Source organism: Diaphorina citri, unplaced genomic scaffold (assembly GCF_000475195.1).
Source record: "Diaphorina citri unplaced genomic scaffold, Diaci psyllid genome assembly version 1.1 scaffold1549, whole genome shotgun sequence".
NCBI lineage: Eukaryota > Metazoa > Arthropoda > Insecta > Hemiptera > Psyllidae > Diaphorina > Diaphorina citri.
This window is the reverse complement of record NW_007378975.1, coordinates 1,321-21,298: the sequence shown is the minus strand read 5'-3', so window position 1 is coordinate 21,298 and position 19,978 is coordinate 1,321. Positions and strand designations below refer to the sequence as shown.

General features: G+C 38.3%; 4 protein-coding genes across 4 annotated transcripts in view; 2 read left to right on the top strand and 2 right to left on the bottom strand.

The window, feature by feature from the left end:
• The window catches only part of LOC103516340, a 3,038-nt gene extending 1,325 nt beyond the window's left edge, over positions 1–1,713 (bottom strand). The window contains exons 1-3 of the mRNA XM_026828774.1: positions 1,562–1,713; positions 865–999; positions 449–602 (exon numbers count right to left, since the gene is read on the bottom strand). Of these exons, the coding sequence (XP_026684575.1) occupies positions 449–602; positions 865–999; positions 1,562–1,610 (338 nt within the window). The 5' untranslated portion in view covers positions 1,611–1,713. The remainder of the gene's footprint in view (positions 1–448; positions 603–864; positions 1,000–1,561) is intronic.
• A 423-nt stretch (positions 1,714–2,136) lies between these two features.
• Positions 2,137–4,400, top strand: LOC103516339 (histone-lysine N-methyltransferase setd3-like). The gene is made up of 4 exons (XM_026828773.1): positions 2,137–2,182; positions 2,598–2,792; positions 3,460–3,524; positions 4,157–4,400. Exons 1-4 carry the CDS (start codon positions 2,137–2,139, stop codon positions 4,217–4,219), a joined length of 369 nt encoding a protein of 122 aa, XP_026684574.1. The 3' UTR covers positions 4,220–4,400.
• Positions 4,401–5,099: 699 nt separating this feature from the next.
• LOC103516338 lies at positions 5,100–6,753 on the top strand. The gene is made up of 4 exons (XM_008481301.2): positions 5,100–5,245; positions 5,639–5,798; positions 6,173–6,271; positions 6,647–6,753. The coding sequence occupies exons 2-4, from the start codon at positions 5,666–5,668 to the stop codon at positions 6,751–6,753; spliced, it is 339 nt and encodes a 112-aa protein (XP_008479523.1). The 5' UTR covers positions 5,100–5,245; positions 5,639–5,665.
• A 63-nt stretch (positions 6,754–6,816) lies between these two features.
• LOC103516337 (mucin-2-like) lies at positions 6,817–16,167 on the bottom strand (the record flags this gene model as incomplete). The annotated part of the gene is made up of 3 exons (XM_008481300.1): positions 6,817–7,386; positions 7,470–9,084; positions 15,803–16,167. Coding segments are annotated over 3 exons (2,550 nt in total), but the record flags the coding sequence as incomplete, so codon positions are not given.
• Positions 16,168–19,978: the final 3,811 nt, after the last annotated feature.

Here is a 19,978-nt window from a genome sequence, read left to right as displayed (position 1 = left end):
CAACACAACCGGAGGAGGGAAAAGAGAGAGAGGCGTGGCTGCATTGCCACCAGTGATCAAAATAACAGAAACACACATGTCACTGGAGTCGGTAGAAGTTCCTGAAACATGAATGTGAGACAATGAGTTTCAACAACATTCAAACCAACAACAACATCAAACTTTAAAAATTGGGTTTAAAACTTGGAAAAAAAAGCATATCAATGGAAAAAAGTAAAAAAAAAAGATCTCAACTTAAGAAAAGAAAGTAAAACTTAACTTTAAACTTGGATCTTCCCTTTTTTCCCCTCGAAAACAAGTAAGGCGAATTCACCTTGAGTCTTCATTTCTCTCCCCCCCAAAAAACAAGATGGGTTCTTCCTTCCTACTTCAGAATACTTAGGGTCAGTTGATCCAATGTAAGAACCTCCAATGGATTTTTTTTAAATCTTCCAAACTCTTTTTTTACCGCTGTACATCCAGTTCAGGTATTGAATGGTTCACATAGTTGGCAAGTTTAGGATCTTTGGCGGCAGCTCTACAGCCTTCATATCTGTCAGCAGGAATGTCTGTACGGAATGCTTTCACTGTACTCAAACAGTCCCGGGTAATAATCTCTTCAGCTGAAATCAAATGATTAAAATATTACATTGAATAACTAGATTTTGTTAGGTTTTCTTATTCCACTTTTTTTCTCTCTTGAAACTGGAAGCCCTTCTGAACTTAAAACTGGATACAGTACACTGTCAAATCAGAATGTTCTTATAAGCCTTTCACACCTGATTTTCAAATTCCTCTCAAATAAAAAAAAAAACACCTACTTAAATACTGTGGTTGGGTGGAAGAACTCTTTCGAGAAAACCTTGCCAATTGGAAAAAACTTACCTCCTTTTCTCTCGATAATTTTGACACAGATATCATCTTCCTCGGGACATGAGATACTTGGATACCACAGCCACTTGAATGGGGTACCACATCCTGGCTGTGTAGATACACATTGGTAACACAACAAAGCAGAACCTGAAAACAATAGGTAGTAATTAGAGGAGGAAAATGGGTTTGAAATGTTACAGAAAGGTCAATAGAATAATAAGAATTAATAAAGTATGCAGTTATTGGCTTCACTTTTGTAGTAGTATTTTTAAGACAGCTCTTTTTATTTCACCTTGACCTTAGCAAATACCTATAAACAGAACAAATTATCATACAGTAAGGAGTAAGTACCAAGCTAGTCAATGATAGTATAATATGGTGCAATGATTCATTGTCTGTGTGGAGTTAGTGCAATTACACTTGAAACATGAAATGGGAATGACTTATGTTCAATAAGAGTTCCCTCTGTTACTTAAGAACATTTTCAAATAAGTAACACTTTGGATCGAATACCTACAATGGACTTTCAAAAGGACTTTTGTCAACTCTTCAAGTGCTGAAGATACCTTGTCTATCCTGCCCTAATAGGACAGAAAAGTCCCCTTACTTTACCTAAATGTACTTGATAGTTTTTCTACTTCTTTTTTTACGGGGACTTTTACCACACCCTTGGGTAGTGGACTCATCAGAAAGTAACAACGGTACTTACATCTCGACACAAATGAGATCAGGGAGAGGGTGAGTACAAGAAGCTTCATTGTTTTCTGAATACGGAGAGCATTTAATTAAACAAATAAACCTGATTAAATATTTAATTTAGATTTAATTAATTTTATTTGTCAAAATTTCAAAAATATTTCAAAAATTTGTTTACGAATTGTTTGCTGTGTTGCCAGATGTACCCAATATCAAGGAGGCTAGGAAGTCAGGACACTTGAATCTAATATATGTGAAGCCATTCTGACGTCACAATATACAATTTACATACGTCATGCAGAGCTGCGTGACGTAAAATTGATAAAAGTTACGAGTACGACTTTCTTCTGCACGCAGTGTGAAAAGAAAAGTTTGGAGAGAAAAAACTTCATTTAAATGATTTTTTTGGGGGGGGAGTGAGGGGACCCATCCCTCGGGCTACATTTTTGCTCCTTTACCATCTGTGTGGAGTTAGTGCAATTACACTTGAAACATGAAATGGGAATGACTTATGTTCAATAAGAGTTCCCTCTGTTACCTAAGAACATTTTCAAATAAATAACACTTTGGATCAAATACCTAAGTACAATGGTTATTTCAAAAGGACAAACTATTACCTTTTTCAACTCTTCAAGTGCTGAAGATACCTTGTTTATCCTGCCCTAATAGGACTGAAAAGTCCCCTTACTCTACCTAAATGTACCTGATAGTTTTTCTACTTCTTTTTTGACGGGGACTTTTACCACACCCTTGGGTAGTGGACTCATCAGAAAGTAACAACGGTACTTACATCTCGACACAAATGAGATCAGGGAGAGGGTGAGTACAAGAAGCTTCATTGTTTTCTGAATATGGAGAGCATTTAATTAAACAAATAAACCTGATTAAATATTTAATTTAGATTTAATTAATTTTATTTCTCAAAACTTCAAAAATATTTCAAAAATTTGTTTACGTGGACACTTACTTAGTAAGTTGGTGTCTCTCTCTTGGTAAGTAGTACTTACTGCTCAGTTGTCCTCATTTATTTTTCCTTTCATGTCTCCCAGAGAACCTCTATCAGAGCAACCCGATCATTCGTCTCATGCCCAACGTAGCTCTGGCTCTCTACATCCTTTATGAAAAGTTTCGCCTGGAAGACTCCTTCTGGAAACCCTACCTCAACTTTCTGCCACCAGAGTACAGCACTGTACTCTACTTCTCCTCACAAGACTTGCTCCACATGAAGGGATCGCCCACTTTTGGTGAGTTTATTATTACAGTCGAACCTGTCTAATTGGGAAACCTTTATGAAGGGGAAAAAATTGCTGTCAATTAGACAGGTTTGACTGTATTATTGTTTATTATTTTCTTTCATGAGACTGAGTGTTTCAAGTCAGGGAGCCGTGAATGATGTTCTCTTTGTCTTGAAATTTGATAGAGAGAGGGAGAGAGAGAGAGAGAGAGAACTGTAACAGCAGAGGTCTTACCGTCCCGAAATGGAAAAGAGGAATAAAGGATAGGACAAAGCTAGCTGTTCCTAGAACGAACCCTATCAGTTCAGGATGAAATCCGCCCCGGGCGGGAATCAAACCCATTATTTTCTTTCATGAGACTGAGTGTTTCAAGTCAGGGAGCCGTGAATGATGTTCTCTTTGTCTTGAAATTTGATAGAGAGAGGGAGGGGGGGAGAGAGAGAGAGAGAACTGTAACAGCAGAGGTCTTACCGTCCCGAAATGGAAAAGAGAAGGAATAAAGGACAGGACAAAGCTAGCTGTTCCTAGAACGAACCCTATCAGTTCAGGATAAAATACGCCCTGGGCGGGAATCAAACCCCGCGGCCTAGCGCTTAAAAGGCAGACGCGCTACCAACCAAACTAACTAGGCTGGCTTTTCTAGATTTGATTTCCAATATTCTTGTTATACCCTCAGAGTCCGCGATGAAGCAATGCAGAAATATATTCAGACAGTATGCTCACTTCAAGAGATTATTTCAGGTAAGGACACTTTTAATTGCTTATTAGCAATGGTTAAGTGAACTGTACAAAGGCCACCACAGGGCCCCATAAAACTGATCAATCCCAAAATGTCTTAAAAAAATCCCATTTAGGTGCTGGGTCAACACGAGAACACCAGAAAGTAACCCGTTGAAATATTTGCAATCGAAAAACGAGTACAAATTTTTGTCGATGGTGGGATTCGAACCCGGGACCTTCTGCATGACAAGCAAGCGCGTTACCACTGGACCAACCGTGCCCCCTCTTATGTCCAATTTAATGAAAATCGGACAAACCGTTCAAAAGTTATTGGTTTATGGTGTAATAACCGACACACGAACTAAATACAAAATTGTAGTCAAAAGTTAGAACAAAACTTGGGATTCGGTTCGTTCCTTCAGTTATTTTCTCTTTGTTTTTAATTAATTAATTTTTAATTTTTAAAAGATGAGTGTTCCACCGCCGTTTTTATTTCGTAGGGAAAACAACTGCTACATTAGACGCTTGTGGCCTGTGTCGTAGCATGCCCATCCCGTAGTATGCCTCTCATCAGATGGGCGAGAAGGGACACAATACTTCCCCATAATTCACAATACTTCCCATTCAATACTTCCCTTTGTTTTGATTTTCAGAATGGAGATGATGAAGTGAGCAAGCTGTTCCGTGCCAAGTTCACTTATGATGAGTACAGGTAAGTCAGCATTTGTGTAATCAAAATAAATAAAATCGACTCTGACGGGACTTGAACCCAGGGTCTCCGGAGTGCAAGCCACTCGAGGTTACGTCATGCAGGCTGCTTGCTAAGAAGGACTTCTTTTATGAAATCCTTCGAGGACGAGCGAAATGGTGAAAAGAAGTAGAAGAAGAAAACGGGTTTAATAGAGTTAATCTATTTATCAAAATAAAATTAACATTAAAGCGAAATGGTGAAAAGAAGTAGAAGAAGAAAACGGGTTTAATAGAGTTAATCTATTTATCAAAATAAAATTAACATTAATTTTTTTTTATTTACATGTTTACAATACAATAATCATATCCTTGATAATACTATATTTACAATAATACTAAACGAGTGGGTATTTTCCATATTGAAGAAACACCCATTATAATCTTTCAATGAACTTCTTGTTTGTAAGGCAAAAATACTGGAATAGAAGACAAAATGAGAAAAAGTAAAGATACCCCTTTAAAACCGCATGATGGATAATTTTGAAACAAATAAAAATACTTAAAAACACCATGTTTTTGTGAAGGAAAACAAAACTGAAAGAGTAGGCAAAATAAGAAACAGTAAGGATATCCCCTTGAAACCACATGATGGGTAATTTTTAAGCAAATAAAAAGCATCGGTCATTTTGTGGTCTCGAGCAGTCGACCTCTAGCTTGTCAAACCGCGACCTTGCTAGATACTGGACTGGTCAAAAGAAAATATTGTTACTTACAGGGTGACTAAAAAAAAGGTAGAGAATTACCATAATTTTTGTGATTTAGACTTTAGGTTAAAGGCAAAAAGGAGCTTTCACCATTTGAGCAGTGACCCGTGTTATAATGTGATAATTTGAGCCGCGGGAAAATTTGAATAATTTTGTTCGGAAAGAGTGTTTTCGTGTTCAAATTTCAACAATTTTTTCCCCTTATTTGGTCATTTTCTGCTGAAAATACACCTTTTCACTCTCCTTTCCATTCAGCATAATATGAACTAAGTGGATCTCTTGAGGGAGGTAATTATTTTATTTAATTTTTTGTCCCAAAATGTACGTCTTATCATACCATTATACTTTTTTCCCCAGACATACAATCTGTTTGTAGTCTAAAAATATCCATACCATAAGAAATTTTCAGGCAGAATGTAGTCTGGTAGAGTATTGTTGTTACCCAGGGGTAGTGATCTTTTTCTTATCATATAAGTTCTAAAGATTGCTTTCCCTCTAGGATTTGAGTGAACCTCTTAATTTACACATCTTCAAAACAATCAATAACTAGGTATAAGTTAGGTAGTCACTGACTACTGACATTTGATATTATGAACAACTGTAATTTCTCAAGTCCATAATCTGTCTGACTAAACAGTATGGTAACCTTCTATGATTATAATCTATCTTTCTCGGTCACAGGAGATTAAGGTTCAAAGCAAAATAGCCATGGGGAAAAGAAACAAACACAAATCGGTCATTAAAGCCAATGACAATGTCAACAAGAAGGATGGACAGAGGCCCAAAATTATGTTCCAGAAGTCCAAGGAGCTGAATGATCTCGTTGCTAATCTTTTCAACGGTAGGTTCACCTGAGGTGTAATACACAGGTCTATTGCCTATGTGTGAGAAGTTATTTGTTAAGCAGTTTGTCACTATAGGGACATTTTATCCCTATGCTGGTAAGATAAACAAGATATTATTTATTCTAAACCAACATTGGGAGTTTAGTTGATAGATCAGGTAGTGTAGATACTTAGAATCTGGAGGTTGGTACTTCAAGTTATCATGAAAATGAGCACAGTCTACTTAAGTACCTAGGTATTGGGGAACAATAATTGATTATTTCAGCAAAACCTCCCGCTAAAACACCTCTGAATGAGAGACAAAACCTCTAAGACCATTGCCACTTGGGAATTTCACTGTGTTATTATTTATTTTTGTTGTTCTTTCCAGTTGCCAGTGTCATTAACACGGCATCCAATGTCAACAAAGAATGGGAGCTGTTTCAGGAGATTGAGAAAATTCTGGCTTCCATCATTGCCATTGAGTCTGGTAAGAGCACATTGTGTAGAAAAAAAATTGACAGTGGATATGTTACAACATTCCTCGCCAAAATAGGGAAAGAAGAAAAAACCATTGATTGAGCTGACAGCTAACCAACTGGCACTCATGTGCTGGATATTTTGAGGTGCACTCAGTCTCTTGAGTGCACCTCAAAAAATATCAACAAATTTGTTTAATTTTGATGGAAATATTTTTTGAAAGACATTATTTCTGTTGGAAATGTGCATACCTACTTAGATTTCACACTGAAATTTCACAGAAATTTTGTGACACATCTAATAATTACAGAAATAAAAGTCCCTATTCTTAAGAAACATGAGAGAAAAACACACAATAATACACAATTTCTTTTTCTAATTTCAGAATATTTTCCGTCTGAAAAGCTTGAGAGAAACGAACAAACCCTGACTGATCTCGTCACTTGGGCCAAGGATAATGGAGTGCAGATGGACTCTTGGGTTCACTCTTGAATATTTCAGCAAGGTGTAACTGACTAGACCCGCGCTCCCTGTGATCTATGAGCTCATTGAGCGTCATGTTACGGGACTGAAGGATCTTGGATAGTTTGCAAGGTGTAACTGACTAGACCCGCGCTCCCTGTGATCTATGAGCTCATTGAGCGTCATGTTACGAGACTGAAGGATCTTGGATAGTTTATTTGATTCTGCTTTGGATTTGAGGAAGATGAGAATGTCATCCTTGACTTGAGGGATCTCTAGATTGATACGGACAGCTTCATCTTCACCAGAACTCTTGCCAGGTTCACTATTGTGACTTGTACTGATTGTGTTGAGTGATTCATCCTCTGATGTGACTACTCTGATGGAATGTTCTGTACTGGTCGTGGTGGGTTTCCTAGTACTGGATGTATAGTCTATGATGAGATCTATGTTGGGCGTGTAGGCGATGTGTGTACCACTGGTTTGGGTATGTTTCGTAGGGGTTGGGGTAGGTGTCGGGGTGGATTTTATTCTCAAGTCATCCTTCTTGTAGAGACTGCTATCACTCAGATCTTTCTCATGGACATTATTCTCTTTGAGTAGCTTGTGCGTGTTTATTTTGCTCGTTGGCGGGATTTCGTTTAGTTTGACAGCTCCCACTTTCTGTAGTTCCAGAGGAGATTCAGTGTATAGTTTTAGTTCATTGTACTGATTGTGTTGAGTGATTCATCCTCTGATGTGACTACTCTGATGGAATGTTCTGTGCTGGTCGTGGTGGGTTTCCTAGTACTAGATGTATAGTCTATGATGAGATCTATGTTGGGAGTGTAAGCGATGTGTGTGCCACTGGTCTGGGTATGTTTCGCAGGGGTTGAGGTAGGTGTCGGGGTGGATTTTATTCTCAAGTCATCCTTCTTGTAGAGACTGCTATCACTCAGATCTTTCTCATGAACATTATTCTCTTTGAGTAGCTTGTGCGTGTTTATTTTACTCGTTGGTGGGATTTCGTTTAGTTTGACAGCTCCCACTTTCTGTAGTTCCAGAGGAGATTCAGTGTAAAGTTTTAGTTCCGCGAGCTCATTTTCTTTGCTCACCGTTGTTTGTTCTTCAACAATTTTGGCACTTTCAGTGGATGTGTGTGGTGTTGGCTGTAAACGTTTGCGGAACAGAGTACCAACAGGGGGTGGTCTGCGAATAGGTTTCTTTACTTCAGGTTCTTCAACAATCTTGGCACTTTCAGTGGATGTGTGTGGTGTTGGTTGTAAACGTTTGCGGAACAGAGTACCAACAGGGGGTGGTCTGCGAATCGGTTTCTTCACTTCAATGGCACTTTCAGTGGATGTGTGTGGTGTTGGTTGTAAACGTTTGCGGAACAGAGTACCAACAGGGGGTGGTCTACGGATCGGTTTCTTCACTTCAATGTTAATCTTCTCTGTACTCGTTGTGATATTGGCACTTTCAGTGGATGTGTGTGGTGTTGGTTGTAAACGTTTGCGGAACAGAGTACCAACAGGGGGTGGTCTACGGATCGGTTTCTTTACTTCAATGTTAATCTTCTCTGTACTCGTTGTGATATTATCTCGAGTTATGTTCAGTGGAGCAGGCTTCTTCACTATTGTATTCTTTGGTGTTTCAGCGGTTTTGTTGTGTTCTTTGGTAGGTTGCGTTGTAGACGTTACAACAACTGGTATCTTTGGTGTGGTTGAAGTGACTACATTGACTGTACTAGCTGTGGTCGTTGGTTTACTAGGAACTGTTCTAACTGGAGGAGGTGGTGTTGCTTCTGGTAACTCGACATAGTCAGCAGCCTGTGGTGCAGTGACAAATAGGATGGGTTCACTGAGACGGACATTGATTTTGTTTTGCTTGCCATGAGGGGTGAGCAAGTCTGGAGTGAGACTTTGACTGAAGTTGACAGGTACTGGGTGACTCTCTTCTAACTTGGTGATGTTCTTTGGAAGCAATGTCATTACGGTGGGCAGAGGAATCAGCAGCGGACTTGCAGACTCTGTTGGTATTACCAACACAGGTGGAACACTGTTCTTCTGTTTGATTTTCAACGTATCCTGTGGTGGCTCTTGCTCAATAATTTCCTCAATATTCTCAGGCATATGACTTGGTGCTATTGACGGCACTGCTGTGGCTTTCTTGGCTGTCAGCAGATATTCCTCTTCAATGGGGACCGGGGTGGTTGTCTTTCTTCTTCGCTTGCTAGGGCGCCGCTTAGGGTAGCTGAGAACTTCTGGAGGGGCAGGTAGATCTTGAGCTGGCGCAGGGAGATCCCCTAGGTCGCCATTCTTCTCCTCCACATCTTCGTAACTACTCGTGGATGTTCGGATACGCTTTCTTCTTTTCCTGCGCCTGTAATCAAATTAGAAACAAACAATATTACAACATTAGATGCTTATTGCTCATTGGTTCTGCCGTGCTCTGTTCATTGCTATAAATTACTGAACACTATAGTTATAGGATATAGGTACTAGATTACAACATTAGATGCTTATTGCTCATTGGTTCTGCCGTGCTCTGTTCATTGCTATAAATTACTGAACACTATAGTTATAGGATATACCTAGGTACTAGTACCTACATAAAATATTCGATGGTAGATGGCATATTATTTAAATCAATTGTTTAGAACCAAGTACTAATTGAAGAAGATGTTTTTCGTCGCTTTTATTTTGTTGCATTGAAATTACAGATGCAATAGTAACAAAATACCTACTCGTTATATCAGAAGGGAGTTGTGTTTTGAATCGATCCGAGTACTTTTAGAAACAAACAATATTACAACATTAGATGCTTATTGCTCATTGGTTCTGCCGTGCTCTGTTCATTGCTATAAATTACTGAACACTAAGCTATAGGATATAGGTACTAGTACATAAAATATTCGATGGTAAATGGCATATTATTTAAATCAATTGTTTAGAACCAAGTACTAATTGAAGAATATGTTTTTCGTCGCTTTTATTCTGTTGCATTGAAAATATTGAAATTACAGATGCAATAGTAACAAAATACTCGTTATCTCAGAAGGGAGTTGTGTTTTGAATCGATCCGAGTAATCTGATCAGATATTCTTCAAGTTATTGACTTTGTAAGATGGTTTTAATTTACAATAAAAACAGTTCCATTCTATTCAAAATAATCAAAGCTCTTTGAAAAACATAGCTAGACTACTTTCTTCCTATCAAGATCTTCAAATCAAGTTGTACCAGTCCATTTATATGTAGACATTATTTTTACGATTATATTTTGTACGATTATATTTCTGTATGATTTATATTTAGATATTACGATTCATGTTATTCAATTCCGTCTTTCCTCGAAATTTCATAGTCCGAATTTTTATGGTCTTTGGCATTCGTACATTCGTAGCTCTCTAGAGATGATCAAAGCTTTATGTAATCAGTAGAACTATTGAATCGTCTGTGGTAACTTTTTCTGATTTCGAAAATGGATGTCTCATTTGACAACTTTGGATTCAGGTTTTTTTTTCTTTGGAGATTTTAATGTCTTGACCTCCTGTTCTGTCAAATGTGAAATAGAGGATTTTGTACACTTGTTGCTAGCGGTGGACACACTCGGCTAGGACTGGTGGTCAGAAGGTCACGGGTTCAAATTCCATGTGTAGCGAAAAGTACAATTGCCGCCATTGTCGGAGAGCTATACTATGTGGCGGTCACTATACTTCTTATACAAGTTCTCACTTTCCCAAAATTAAAGAGCGCGGCATCGCTCCGCCCCGCCAAATCAAAACAGTTTGACAGCGCTAGGTCTAGGTACTGGAGATATTACCCACAAACCAAGTAGCCGTTCCCATTACGGGGAACATAGGAACAATATTCCCATTACGGAAGTTTAGATACAACTTCAGAATGAGGTGCCAACTCCTCTTAGAGATGTTTAGCAGTTTAGCGGATGAGCCCTAATAAGAACGAAACGCGTCCTGCTCAAAAGGGGGTTGGCTAAAGGCTAAACTACCTTCAACTAACTAGCTAGTAGTGATGGGATTAGTGGGTACGTAATCAACTCATCAGAATCAGTAATCAATCACTTATTCAGTGGTGACAAAAGAGTTGAAAAAGTAGATCCAGCTTATAAGAGATTGTGGCGCTCACTACAACACTCGACTAGACAGGTACTGTTCACTACTTCTTTATAAAGACATGAGATCCAATAATATTCTGTGAAAAAGTTCTACTGATTCTAGTCCTATCTATGATTAATTTCAGTGATCGCACGAACTTAAGAGCCAGCATTTTGTTCATAAATATGGGTGCTAGTATCAGTCAGGTGACTTGTGCAATGCCTTAACCTTTGTAGCCTTAACGTTAATAGGAGGGAAACATACCCCAATGCACATCTTGGCCCAGGCATCGAACTCAATCAACCCAAAGATCAGGACAGGTTATCGGGAGGGATTGTATAACTCTATCAGTCTATCACTTTGAAGGAGTTGAACTGGACTTCCCTCGGTTATTAACTTTGAAGAAGTTGAACTGGACTTCCCTCGGTTATTAATCTCATGCAAATAGACAATAATAATAATAATACAAATTAAATACAAAACCAAGGTTAAGTAAGGGAAAAAATAAAAATAAATGTGATGAAAATTAAATTAAATGTAATTCAAACGAAAGAAATATAAACATGTATGTAGTTCAAATGAGGTTTAAACTTACGAGTTAGGTGGTGTTGTGTGTTTCAAACATTCAGTGCACTACTAGTGGGTGCCACCCTCTATTCAATTTCCTCTGAGAATACTCGGAGACTGTTCGGGTGTATAGTCCTCAAGAATGCTTAGAGGTTAACTAACACATGGACCCCAGCCTAGGATCAGTATACCTAGAATGTAAAGATGTGTCCACACATTGTCGACCGGCAGTCGATCGATATCGACTGAACCGTCCACACTGCCTCGACAACGTACGAGTAGATTCAACTCGTCGATCGACAGCCGGTCGACCATGTTTGGATACACCTTAAGATTGAAGCCTTTTCTTCAGCAGTGGTAGAATCGCATACCCGCATCGGTTCTATTGTATTTCCTTATCCTCCACCTACCCAAGCACAACTGGCGATTTACCATCAAGTACCTACCTACTTAAGTATTACAAAGTATAGTGGAATATACCCTGCTTATACTTCTAATTATACTGCTTATACGAATATACCCTCCTTATACTTATAGTAGGTTACCGATTGTTTCCGAGTATAGCATTACCTGTTTACCCGAGTATCCGTGAATATCTTGTATGTGTGTTAACAATTATTCAATATGAAGTACTCGTATACCACACCACGCCAGACACGATTCAAGCGTTAGTTACCTAACATTGGATTGAGATGGCGAGAAAAATCCGACTCGTTATAATTATTCCACCTCGAGAATCGGGGGAATCAGTTCAGTGAACTCTAAAAGAGGGCGCTTACGGAGCCCCTAAAGGCCCAATGGGGCTTAAGAAACCCTTGAACTGTGAAATATAGGTTTTTTTTGCTTTAGCTCTAGCCCTTTTAATCAGCCACACACTGGGCTGATGGTCTCTAGCCATGATGTTCAGTGATCACTCAATTCATGCATTCCTGACGTGCAATATTGTTCTGGTAACAGCATCATTAACATTCAATTCCTTATGACATGCAATTAATCACTCTTTACCAGACAGTTAGTCCATAATAGCTATTACCAAGGGGTCCCAGAATAGCTACTACCTATCGTGTAATAACCAGATCAGTAAGCAGCACTACCAGATGAAGTCATCAAGTCATAACTCATTCATAAAGTGAGAATAATCAATGACTATCAAGATTCGTATAAGCTCAACCCATCTAGGGCTGTTTGCCAATTGCCAATACACTTAAGTTATCAAAGTGCTTTTTCGAAGAACAATTATGAAAGAACGGTATGTGGACGGAAGGAAAGAACGGAAAGAATGCGGTATGAAAGAACGGAAAAAAAGAAAGAATGGAAAGAATGCGGTATGAAAGAACGAAAAAAAAGAAAGAACGGAAAGAATGCGGTATGAAAGAACGAAAAAAAAAGAAAGAACGGAGAAAGAGAGAGAGAGAGGAAGAGAGAGAGAGAGAGAGAGAGAGAGAGAGAGAGAGAGAGAGAGAGAGAGAGATCCTTATCCTTAGCCAAAACATTTCAAACAAGTTTTAATTTATTTCTGCAAGGTTTTGCAGTTTTTCCCTTCACTTTTTTCTCCTCTCTCTCTCTCTCCCTCTCTCCGGATTTTCCTCTTTTTTGTTACATTTTCTCATCGGGTTATTTACTCTGTTTTACTGTTTTCTACATCATCTTGGTCCTGCATTTTGCCTTGTATATTTTTTTCTGCCTGTACGCGAGGGATTTTTTCTCTTCTCTTGCCAGGGCATTATTTATTATTTTTTCATTTCCATTTTTAACCTCCTCTTTACAAATATTTAGATTTCCTACGGTTTCTTTTTTATACTTTCCATTTTTAATTTCTTTGGTAGTTTTTTTCTTTCTCTTTGTTTTAGGAACTTTATCCCATTTCCTACGCTGTTCATTGTTTTGCCTTCAGATGTTTTATTATCTTCTTGAATTCATGTAGTTGTAATTCTGGAGTTGCAGATTGTCTATTCTCTATGTTCCTGTCAGTCATTCCTACATATATACTTCCTGAGCCTTTTGTTATGAAATTCTGAGGGCAATTTTTCGATTGTGAAATACTTTGGCAAGCATGCTGCATACCTTCTTTCCTTCATCCGAGCACCTCCCAAGAGCGTAAGACTGTCTATCTGACTGTTTGTAAGTTTGTTTCACCATAACTTTCGAACGGTTTGTCCAATTTTGATAAAAATTTGGTGCACAGGTTCAACACAAAACTTAATCATTTGATTTTGGAGCCCGATCTGGCCTTTGAATGTGTTATTATTGGCCCTAAAGGTAGTTACTTTACAAAAGAACTCTTAACCATAACTTTAAACGGTTAGTCTGATTTTGATGAACTTGATTGTGAACCCAATATGGCCTTCAGGATCAGTATAACAACCTAAAGAGTATCCTGACGAACTACCACCGTTGTTCCGGGAATAACAAAGAAGATCGGGGAGGTTTTTAGTGGGTTGAGCGGCCAAGAATGGTGCTACAGAAGGGCGAAACACCATCTGAGCCGTGACTCAGCATACCCTCTAGCTATACTAGAGACGTCAAAAAGATTTTTCTCCTCACAAAAAAAAAAGAAAAAAAAAAGGATCAGTATCCCTGCGAGGACCTATTTTCTGAGTGATTTCTACAGTTTACTGAACCGCTAGTTCACAATACATAAATGGACCGAAAATCCATACAGTCGAACCTGTCTAAGTGAGACCCGTCTAAATGGGAAACGTGGGAAAAATTGCTGGTCCCTTGGATTCCCAGTTCGACAGGTTCAATTGTATTACTCATCCAAGTCACATCCGTAAAAGCAACAACTTCAGCTTCTGCCACGAATGGGGATTTGTCATATTGTCACTTTCTTCAATTGAAATTCAAACGCGTCGGCATTCGAGCTTTCGGTCTAATTGTCGGACAAATCTTCTCCAGATCTCACGTGGTGGCATTCCGATCTTTAACTCATCAAAGAGAAATTCAAAAGTGTCCAAGACAGATTGGTAATCAAATAGACTTAATTATAGTCAGTTTATCAAACGGAATTAATGTATCGAGTGACAAGAGATTCGTATTATAACATGAGGTCTGTATTATAACATGACATGAGGTCTGTATTATAACATGACATTCTGATAATTATAACGCCGAGCTTCCATTGAAAACAAAAGTGCAAGTCATGCGTTGAGTCCGTGCGCGATGCTTGCTCGATTTTATGCCGGGGCAGACTTGGATCTATCAGACCATTTAAGCTGAGACTGTCTGACAGACTGCGGTCTCACACACCTAGGTCTGTCAGACCGGTCAGACGGTCTTACCGTGTGAGGCAAAAAAGCGGGGTCTACCAGACCTTAGGTCTCAAGCTTTTTCCGACACACATGCTCATACCTTCTGGGACAGGCGGTTATTATACAGGATTTCAGTCAGAAGCAAATCTGACTACTGACTACCCTCTAGTCTTTACACACGTATCGTGTTTTTCATCAGCTCAGATATCCAGGGCACCTGATCAGATGTCGTATCCATCTGAGTATTCTGAATTAATTTCATCTGACAGCACCACATATGTAGCACGTGCTCTATGAGGTTTTCTATCAGATCAGATTTTCCATCAGTTCATCAGAGATATGGATCTTTTGATTGATGTCACATCTTCTGAACCATCAAAATGTGAAACATTTTCTCAAAATATAAATCCCATATCAATTCCTCAAATAATCTTGCAGATTGCACATTGCACTCTTCGTTTCAATTCAATTGGAGGAAGCAAACGAAGATGAAGTGAAAGTGAATTTTTATTTGATGGAGATAAATAAATAAAAAGAAGATAGTTTTTTACTATTAATTTGTTTTCATAGTGTCATACGGGATATAGACATTAATGTAAATGGTATTGTAAATAATATCATATCTTGTAAGCACTATTTACACGAAGACCAAACTAGTAGTTAGCCTCTGTAAATATGTTGTAAATTTGTAAATTTTTGCTGTAAAACCGAGATCCTCTTGACAATTTTTGCGGTCAAGACAGTAGGTATTACCAAGCACTTCTTTTCCTAAATCTATCAGCTCTGTATTTTCCTTTTGTTTTGGTTATGCCGCTATTGGTCGCTACTTATAAGTAGCTCCTCACTAGGCTGAGTGCACCACACGGACCTCCGTTCCAGTGTGCATGTGCAAGTCGGCAGCAAGCCTAGTGTGATACCCACTTAACCACGGAGGTTGCTTACTGTAAATACGTACCTCTGACCTAACCACCAAACCACCAAATGTGCTCAGAAAAAAAAAAGAAAAAAAAAAAAAACTTGGTAGCCAGATTATCTAGAATAGATGTTGGTATTGTTGGTAGATTCCTCCAATAACCACAAGTCCTGAGATGTGGAATGTGGTATGAAGTGCATTTATCAAGTAACAAACAAACGAAGTACAAAATGATCGAGTTAAATCTCTTCTAACTTGGTGATGTTCTTTGGAAGCAATGTCATTACGGTGGGCAGAGGAATCAGCAGCGGACTTGCAGACTCTGTTGGTATCACCAACACAGGTGGAACACTGTTGATCTTCTCTTTGATTTTCAACGTATCCTGTGGTGGCTCTTGCTCAATAATTTCCTCAATATTCTCAGGCATATGACTTGGTGGTATTGACGGCACTGCTGTGGCTTTCTTGGCTGTCAGCAGATATTCCTCTTCAATAGGGATCGGGGTGGTTGTCTTTCTTCTTCGCTTGCTGGGACGTCGCTTAGGGTAGCTGAGAACTTCTGGAGGGGCAGGTAGATCTTGAGCTGGCGCAGGGAGATCCCCTAGGTCGCTGTTCTTCTCCTCATGGTTTTGTGTTCAGGAAAATACGGAGCCTAGTGTTGATTGTAAACTGTTATAACGGGGTGACTAGTCCGATTCTGTAGATGTAATTGAACGTTGCTTTGTGTTCTTTTTGGGTGGGACTTCTGGTGGTAATACATCCTGTAGATCTGTAAGTGCGTGTGTTGTTCAGCATAGTAAAACCAGTCTATAATCTCTTTGAAAAGTGTCGTTTGGCGACCCAAACTGGGCAGTCCGTCAGTAAAAATGTTATTGATCGTTTCTCTATATTTGCAACCAATCTATGGTTTTGTGTTCAGGAAAATACGGAGCCTAGTGTTGATTGTAAACTGTTATAACGGGGTAGCTAGTCCGATTCTGTAGATGTAATTGAACGTTGCTCTGTGTTCTTTTTGGGTGGGACTTCTGGTGGTAATACATCCTGTAGATCTGTAAGTGCGTGTGTTGTTCAGCATAGTAAAACCAGTCTATAATCTCTTTGAAAAACATAGCTAGACTACTTTCTTCCTATCAAGATCTTCAAATCAAGTTGTACCAGTCCATTTATATGTAGACATTATTTTTACGATTATATTTTGTACGATTATATTTCTGTATGATTTATATTTAGATATTACGATTCATGTTATCGAACTGGACTTCCCTCGGTTATTAATCTCATGCAAATAGACAGGTACTGTTCACTACTTCTTTATAAAGACATGAGATCCAATAATATTCTGTGAAAAAGTTCTACTGATTCTAGTCCTATCTAATATGATTAATTTCAGTGATAACTCAATTCATGCATTCCTGACGTGCAATATTGTTCTGGTAACAGCATCATTAACATTCAATTCCTTATGACATGCAATTAATCACTCTTTACCAGACAGTTAGTCCATAATAGCTATTACCAAGGGGTCCCAGAACAGCTACTACTATCGTGTAATAACCAGATCAGTAAGCAGCGCTACCAGATGAAGTCATCAAGTAATAACTCATTCGTAAAGTGAGAATAATCAATGACTATCAAGATTTGTAAAAGCTCAATCCTTCTAAGGCTGTGTGCCCCTACACCTATAAGTGCTTTTTCAAAGAACAATCATTAGAGGTATCAAATTACCAATTCAAAGTGTTGAACCAAATCCTCGATAATTTCTTTATCGGTATTTAAGTAGGCTCCTTAATCTTTAGTCTATAAGTTCTGAATCTTGGTCTGAGTTCTGGGACTTCTGGGTACCTGTATATCTCTTTAGAGTTTAGATCATTACGGGTCGATTCTGTCACCATTATTTTATGAGCTGGATCCATCGTTTTGAAATGTCTTAATCAGCATAATCTTCACATTACGTCGTTCATTATTCGTAAAACGTAACAGTTATGTCACTTCACTCTGAGAAAGCCATTGGATTGAACGGTTTTGATGTTTCTTTCGATAGTCCGATCTGATACTGATGAACTGTGTTATTCTAAGCATTTAAAATACAAATGACATCAATCACTATGACAGTATTATCCGGAGCTTTTGAAATAGAAATGACACCGTTAATTACGTCAGACTGTTAAAGGTAAAGCTCTGTCGAGTATGGACAGTACTCGGATGGGTTCTTTGAAAAACATAGCTAGACTACTTTCTTCCTATCAAGATCTTCAAATCAAGTTGTACCAGTCCATTTATATGTAGACATAGAGCCAGCATTTTGTTCATAAATATGGGTGCTAGTATCAGTCAGGTGACTTGTGCAATGCCTTAACCTTTGTAGCCCTAACCCTAATTCCTAATAGGAGGGAAACATGCCCCAATGCACATCTTGGCCCAAGCATCGAACTCAATCAACCCAAAGATCAGGACACGTTATCAGGTGGGATTGTATAACTCTATCAGTCTATCACTTTGAAAGAGTCAATACTGCTCAGTTCAGAATACTTTTCGGTCCAACTTGTAATAGAGTAATATCCGGTAGCTATCTATTGTGGAAGAATATTGTTACCATAATAAGAAACAGGCATTGCTTAAGAATTCTTTAGATTGTCTATAATCTGACAAGTTAGTATAGGATTGTTTACAATGATTCACATACTCTCATCTGAATATCTACATCCTTCAAATTCACACACGACAAATGACATCAATCACTATGACAGTGTTATCCGGAGCTTTTGAAATAGAAATGACACCGTTAATTACGTCAGACTGTTAAAGGTAAAGCTCTGTCGAGTATGGACAGTACTCGGATGGGTGTGACTGTCACGGAACGCCACGTAACTTCAAGGGAAACAAAATCAAAGCGGTCCCTAGATTTCAGTTTGGACGGTTCTTAAAAGGAAGATATCTATTTGTTGCGATTTTGACTGCTGGAGAAAATGAAAATTTTCCTGAAAATTTCACAGGGACTGTTCTGATTGTGATGTTCGTATGAACACAGTTGGAATCTCTTCTATCATTTATTCTGGATTAAGTAGCAGAAAATATCTCGGATTCGGATCTCCAAAAGAACCATTCCTTATGTCTTGCTGACAAGAGCTTTCTCTTTTTCAAACAAATCAATTACTCCTACGAGTACTTGGTTGAAGTACATAAATAAAACCAAACCTACAACTCTAAATTTAATTATTTCGAATAGTAGATAATACTCAATCGTAACTCTATTTATCAATGGTAGTAGATACTCTCGTACATTCACGATAGAATTCATTTAAACAATCGTGCAGATCATTTGGAACTTTGGAACACTTCCACCTTTCAAGTTTCAATCGACTGAATCGACCATTGTCTGATTGATTGATAAGAAAGAACGGAAAGAATGCGGTATGAAAGAACGAAAAAAAAAAGAAAGAACGGAAAGAATGCGGTATGAAAGAACGAAAAAAAAAAAGAAAGAATGGAAAGAATGCGGTATGAAAGAACGAAAAAAAAAAGAAAGAACGGAAAGAATGCGGTATGAAAGAACGGAAAGAAAGAAAGAACGGTAAAAAAAGAAAAAAAAATTAAAGAACGAAGAAACAATTAGAGGTATCAAATTACCAATTCAAAGTGTTGAACCAAAATCCAGCTAATGTCTTTATCGGTATTTAAGTAGGCTACTTAATCTTTAGTCTATAAGTTCTGAATCTTAGTCCGAGTTATGGGACTTCTGGGTACCTATATATGTATCTCTTTAGAGTTTAGATCATTACGGGTCGATTCTGTCACCATTATTTTATGAGCTGGATCCATCGTATTGAAATGTCTTAATCAGCATAATCTTCACATTACGTCGTTTATTATTCGTAAAACGTAACAGTTATGTCACTTCACTCTGAGAAAGCCATTAGGTTGAACGGTTTTGATGCTCCTTTAGATACGATAGGAAGATCTGAGATCTGATACTAGTGAACTGTGACGTTTTAAGCATTTAAAACACAAATGACATCAATCACTATGACAGTGTTATCCGGAGCTTTTGAAATAGAAATGACACCGTTAATTACGTCAGAAAGGTAAAGCTCGGTCGAGTATGGACAGTACTCGGATGGGTGACTGTCACGGAACGCCACGTAACTTCAAGGGAAACAAAATCAAAGCGGTCCCTAGATTTCAGTTTGGACGGTTCTTAAAAGGAAGATCTATTTGTTGCGATTTTGACTGCTGGAGAAAATGAAAATTTTCCTGAAAATTTCACAGGGACTGTTCTGATTGTGATGTTCGTATGAACACAGTTGGAATCTCTTAATTCTATCATTTATTTTGGATTAAGTAGCAGAAAATATCTCGGATTCGGATCTCCAAAAGAACCATTCCTTATGTGACTGCTGGAGAAAATGAAAATTTTCCTGAAAATTTCACAGG